Genomic DNA, 6,506 nt, shown 5'->3' with positions numbered 1-6,506 from the left:
GGCTGAGGCAGGAGAATCGCTTGAACCCAGGAGGCAGAGGTTGTGGTGAGCCGGGATCGCGCCATTGCACTCCAGCTTGGGCAACAGTAGCGAAACTCCATCTCAAAAAAAAAAAAAAAAAAGATGCCTGTCCCCGGCCCTCACTGTTTAGTGCAGAAGACAGATATGAAATATAGATATGCCAAATTGAGATTCATGCAATGAAGGAAATCAGAAGAGTACAAGGAGAAAGAAAAACAAATAGAAGGTCTAGCTTAAATCGAGGGATCAGGGAACTTCTCTCCAAGGAGGAGACATTTCAGCTGAGGCTTGCGGGAGAGGCAGGCCTTAGGTAGGCAGTAACTGTGGGCATAGAACATTCTAGGTGGAGAGAACAGCATATGCAAAAGCCCCTGAATCATGGAAGAGAATGGAGCACTCTAGAAACTGGCACTTAAAGAAGACCTATGTGGCTGGAGTTTGGCAGGTGGCAAAGGGTGACCCCAGATGAGGTGTAAGTGTGGACAGGTGGTGGCGTGTTTGTGTTTTAAAAGATCATCCTGGTTGCTGTGTGGAAGGGTTGAGAGGAGGGCGAAGCTGGTTACCAGGTTACTAGAGAGGTGACCCAGACTTGGTAGAAAGTGAGAAGGTTATAGATGTTTTGGAGGAGACCCTATAGGCCTTGGTTCCGTAAGGGAATGATTTTCTTGTATTCTCTGTGTTTATGCCATTTGCAGATTCATGATCCAAAATACTGTCTTCCACCTTCCTAGTTTCATCAGATTTTCATAGGGTGGCAGAAGTATATAGAACAGCCCTAGAAGACACGACAAGATGGGACATGTATTTTGCCTGTATTATCAAGGCCTAGCACAGTGCCTGGCATAGAGGCAGGTACTACATGAAGGAATTCTTTTTATATTCATCTGGTTGCTTAAAAACTCCAATGTAAATTCTTATTCATTCAAAAGTTACATGTACTTTTATAGAGTAAAACCAACATTTTCAGTGTGAAAAATACTGAAGTATAGTACGTACACGTATTTGGAGATCAACAGGTATTTGTTAGATGAGTGAAAGACCATTTTGACTCCATTTTAGCTCACTTTATTGTAATGAGGATTTGGAAGCTCCACTGGAAGGGAGTAACTATGTAGAATAACATGATGTAAGTCCATAACCTCATGTTCATCGTGTTAGGTTTGTCTCTTACTTCAGCATGATAATGGAATCCCAAAAAGTGAACAAACACAGTGTCTTTCAGAAAGAATAGAGATTAATCAGTGTGCAAAAATACAGAGTACCAAATACCTAAACAAAATGTATCTGATAGCATGATCTTAGGCAAGTTGTTTAGGTTTTGGCTTTTTAACCTATTAGTAAAAGCTCTGGTGTACAAATAGTTATTATTTGCTTAGGTTAACTGCTAATCACAAATGGATTAAAAACAAGCATGTGACTCAGTTGTTAGTTGGCTTTGAAAATTTTACTTAGCCTGAAAAATACATATTTTTTTTTCTTTTTAAATGCTCCTATCAGGAATGAAGCGAAGTCAGGTGGACGAAGTGATTTGATACCAACTATCAAATTTCGACACTGTTCTCTGTTACGAAATCGACGCTGCACTGTAGCATACCTGTAAGCTTCTCAGTTTTTGCTTGGGTGGCAGGATTTTCTGTGTGGCTTCCCAGTTGACCATCTCAAATGGGTAACATGAAATCTTAGATTTCTCTCTCTTCATAAGCATTCTAAATTTTTCCTCTGTTTTTTCATTTTTTAAATTTTTTATTATGAAAAAACACTTTTAAAAGTAGGGAGAATAATACTATTATGAACCCCAGTGGAGCTATCATAGGGTTTTAACAATTTTTATTATTTTGCCATATTTTCTTCATCGTGTTTCGCTTGTTGGTGCCACACTATTTAAGAGCATCATGGTCTTTCACTACTGAATGTGGTAGTGATCTTACTATTTTTCTTCTTTGTCTTAGAAATAAGGACCTTTGGCCAGGCACAGTGGCTCATGCCTGTAATCCCAGCACTTTGGGAGGCTGAAGCGGGTGGATCACCTGGGGTCAGGAGTTTGAGACCAGCCTGGCCAACATGGTGAAACCCCGTCTCTACTGAAAGTACAAAAATTAGCTGGGCATGGTGGCAGGTGCCTCATCCCAGCTACTTGGGAGGCTGAGGCAGGAGAATCGCTTGAATCCGGGAGCCAGAGGTTGTAGTGAGAGGAGATTGTGCCATTGCACTCCAGCCTGGGTGACAAGAGCAAAACTCTATCTCCAAAAAAAAAAAAAAAAAGGGGGGGATGGGGAAATGGGGAAGAAAGAAATAAGGACCTTAGGGACCTTTTTCCCAGGACTACTGTGCTGCTGTCACATGTGGAGGAGTGGACAGTGCCTTCAGGCCGACTCTCAGACTGTGCTTATGTTCCTCTTGTTGTCCCTAAGATGTCGTTTTAGAGCTGGTGTGTTTGCATCAGAGGCCAAATGAAGTCCACACGTCATCCCCCTTTTATTCTTATGCCACCCAATACCTTCTTGATGTCCTAGGTATGATCGCTTGCTTCGGATCAGAGCATTCAGATGGGAATATGGTAGCATCTTGCCAAATGCATTACGATTTCACATGTCTGCTGAAGAAGTAAGTTAGCATTGTTCAAGTTTATAAATTTTGAAAATGCTAAAGTTCTGGCATTGTTCTATAGTAGTGTTTATTGGTATTCCTCTTTCTGTTTTTAATGTCTGTTTTCCCCTAATTTTTGGCTGGTGTTTAGTATACAATGTGAGGGGAACTATGTGGTGTGGAGTAATTCTAAATGATATGTGGAAAATTCTATTATTACTTAACAAAATGGAGTCCCATGATGTTACTTATTAGTGATCCAATCAGTGGGGTTAAAAAACTGGCATTATTATTTGGGGATATTCCATAAAATGTTTATGTGTATATATACTTTCCTAATGAAAATTCATATTTGCCTAGTCACTGAGGCAAAGAGCTAGCCCATTATTTAAGGACATAGGATTGGAGTCAGGTGGGCTTAGGTTCAAATCCTGGCTCTCTTCTGTCTAATCTTGAGCAAGTCACTTGACCTGTTTCTGTGCCTAAATTTCCTCGTTACAGGATGAAGATCATATTACCTATCTATTACAGGTTGCAATGACTTCTGACACTAACTACCTGCAGTTATTGTCAACTAAGGAAGCTCACACAAGCTTTGATGTCCAGAGTGTGTATTGGGGCTTCATTACATAGACATGATTGATTAAATCACTGGCCCTGTGATTGAGCTCAATCTTCATCCCTCTTCCCCTCCCTGGAGGTCAGACTGACATCAGGAGGCCCAAAGGCCCAATACGTTAATCACATGGTTAGTCTTTCTGGGGTGACCAGTCCCAACTCTGAGTCATCTTGTTAGCACAGACTATCTAGGGGTTCACCCCAAGTCACCTGAGTAGCACATACTCTCAGGGCACATCATGAATAACAAGACACTCCTACTAGTTGAGGAAGTCCAATAATTTAGAAGCTACCTCCCAGGAATGAGGGAGAGAGGCCCACCAAATTCTTTATTCTACAACAGTGTTATTACAAGGCCTACCAGAGGGTTACTTCAGGTGATCCATGTGAAGCACAGCATAGCATGGCACTCAATAAATGTTAACAGTTATTACATTACAGTTGGATAGCACAGAGCTTAAGAAAGCAAATACTCAGTGTAGCAAACCACCATGGCACATGTATACACCTATGTAACAAACCTGCATGTTCAGCACACGTGTCCCAGAACGTAAAATAAAAAAGCAAATATTCAATGTGTTTGTCATTAGATTCTGCACATTTTTGAGTGATCTATTTGTTGTCATAACTTCGTTTTCATTCTGTTCATTTTCTGCATAAATAAATGAGTAATCTCTACCTCAGATTTACCAGTAACTATGAAATTGGTAACATGTTAGTACCTCACTTTATGCTGTTTGTGTTCAAATCTACTTATATTAATTGAACTTTGGGGTACTTCCTGTGTATTATGGTGAGATGAACAGAACACTATGTTGTTTCTCTAACGACAGTAGCTTTAATGATTTTTCTCATACAATATTTTAAATTAATTTTTTAATGTATTTTTTTGAGATGGAGTCTTGCTCTGTTGCCCAGGCTGGAGTGTAGTGGTGTGACCTCTGCTCCCTGCAACTTCCGCCTCCTGGCTTCAAGCACTTTTCCTGCCTCAGTCTGCCAAGTAGCAGTGATTACAGGTGCGTGCCACCATGCCCGGCTAATTTTTGTATTTTAGTAGAGACGGGGTTTCATTATGTTGGCCAGGCTGGTCTCGAACTCCTGACCTCATTATCTGCCCCCCTCGGCCTCACAAAGTCCTGGGATTACAGACGTGAGCCACCGCGCCTGGCCCATTCCTTGTTTTTTATTTTTATTTTTTGGCGGAGTATTTTGCTCTTGTTGCCCAGGCTGGAGTGCAATGGCGTGACTTGGCTTATCGCAACCCCTGCCTCCCAGGTTCAAGCAATTCTGCCTCAGCCTCCCAAGTAGCTGGGATTACAGGCATGCACCACCACGTCCAGCTAATTTTTTGTATTTTTAGCAGAGACGGGGTTTCTCCGTTGTTGCTCAGGCTGGTCTTGAACTCCCGACCTCAGGTGGTCCACCCGCTCAGGCCTCCCAAAGTGCTGGCATTGCAGGCGTGAGCCACCGTGCCTGGCCAAGCTCATTCCTTTTTATTGCTGGATAGTATTTCCTTTTTTTTTTTTTTTTTTTGAGACGGAGTCTCACTCTGTCACCCAGGCTGGAGTGCAGTGGCCACAATCTCAGCTCACTGCAAGCTCCACCTCCCAGGTTCACACCATTCTCCTGCCTCAGCCCCCCAAGATATTTTTCTGTGTAATCTTTTAGGAGCTGTATTTTACCTTTTACAAAGAGATCTGTAGTACTGGATGAAGTTTTGTGTATACTGTAGGAGGTATGCTTCATTTTGAATATAGATACTGAGATGACCCACCACCATGTATTGAACAGATGTGCCTCTCCCATCACTGTGTGCATGGTGCCACCTTCATCATATACTGAGTGTCAGTATTCCTGTGGATTTTGAATGGGAGGACTTTTTCTTCTGTTAATGCTAGTCTATCTGTTCTTATACCAATTCCACTGTTGTAATTACTGTAACTATATAGTATAGTTGGAGCAAGTTCCCATCTTGTTATTTTTTGAGAGCATTTCAACTATTTTTAGCCCTTTGCACTTCCATGTAAAATTTAGACTCAGTTTGTCAGGTTCCATTTTAAAGAAAGTTAAGATTTTGATTGAGATTGAATTGAATCTATAGATTGTTGACATTATTACAATATTGAATCATCCAGTCTGTGAATGTGGTATATATTTAGGTCTTTCATTTTTTTCAACATTTTTAAAAATAGATTTACTGATATATGATGCATACACTGTGAAGTTTACCATCTTAAATTGTACAATGCTGTGGTTTTTAGTATATTCAGAGTAGTTGTGTATCTAGTACCACCATCTTGTTTGAGAATATTTTCATCACCCTACAAAGAAGCGCTGTCCCCTTTATAGTTACTCTATATTTTCTTCCCTCCTCCCAGCTCCTGGAAATCCCGAATCTACTTTCTGTCTCTATAGATTTACCTATTACAGGTTTTTCATATGAGTAGAATCATGCAATATGTGGCTTTTTGTCTTTCATGTGGTAATGGCAATATGTTTCAGAACTTCATTGCTACTTATAGTTGAATAATGTTCCATCATATGGGCACATATCCATTCATCGGTTGGTGGACATTTGGGTTTTCTTAACAATGTTTTATAGTTTTCAGAAATAGCATCGATGCAGAGTTTAAAGATACAATTCTGAAATGGCATCTTTTTCTTGGTTCTGTTTCTGGTCAAAGATTCCTAAGGCTTATTATTAAGTATGCTGAAATGTAATCTCTCTAAGAACAGAGAATTTTGTTCACTTTATCGAATGATTCATCCTAAGTACCCAGACCAATGACTATATCATAGGAGGCAATTAATAATATTTTAGCATAAATGAATGAATGGTTACAATAGTGATTTGTGTTGGGATGTGTACTGTTTTCGAATGGATGAGTATGCAGTGTGTGTAAGTTTTCTTAGAATTTTGTCAAATGATCATCTCTGTGTTTGCAGATGGAGTGGTTTAATAATTATAAAAGATCTCTTGCTACTTATATGAGGTCACTGGGAGGAGACGAAGGTTTGGACATTACACAGGATGTGAAACCACCAAAAAGCCTATATATTGAAGTATGTATATCTTTTTAAAATGCATTTTTCTTTAATGTGTAGATTGTGCTACCTTTTAAGAAGAGGGGAGTATATGAATATGTATTAGCTTCTATTAAAATAGAAAAGAAGCATAGACCAAATCAATACCTATAGGGGGATGACAGAATACGATGGAACAGCTATAATTTTCTGAATATACCTGTTTTAATAGTTTTGACTATGGAACCCTATAAATG

The 6,506-nt window shown here is 39.9% G+C and overlaps 1 protein-coding gene across 2 annotated transcripts in view; it reads left to right on the top strand.

Annotated features, from left to right (window-relative positions):
* Positions 1–6,506, top strand: part of GINS1 (GINS complex subunit 1 (Psf1 homolog)) — a 57,147-nt gene that overhangs the window by 9,375 nt on the left and 41,266 nt on the right. Inside the window, exons 3-5 of one of the 2 annotated variants that reach the window (XM_011952169.1) lie at positions 1,519–1,617; positions 2,535–2,625; positions 6,172–6,288. In XM_011952169.1, coding sequence (XP_011807559.1) covers positions 1,519–1,617; positions 2,535–2,625; positions 6,172–6,288 — 307 coding nt within the window. The remainder of the gene's footprint in view (positions 1–1,518; positions 1,618–2,534; positions 2,626–6,171; positions 6,289–6,506) is intronic. The other variant, XM_011952170.1, reaches the window with a different exon arrangement.

This window comes from Colobus angolensis, unplaced genomic scaffold, assembly GCF_000951035.1.
Source record: "Colobus angolensis palliatus isolate OR3802 unplaced genomic scaffold, Cang.pa_1.0 Scaffold336, whole genome shotgun sequence".
Taxonomy (NCBI): Eukaryota; Metazoa; Chordata; class Mammalia; order Primates; family Cercopithecidae; genus Colobus; species Colobus angolensis.
This window is presented reverse-complemented; position numbering and strand designations above follow the sequence as displayed.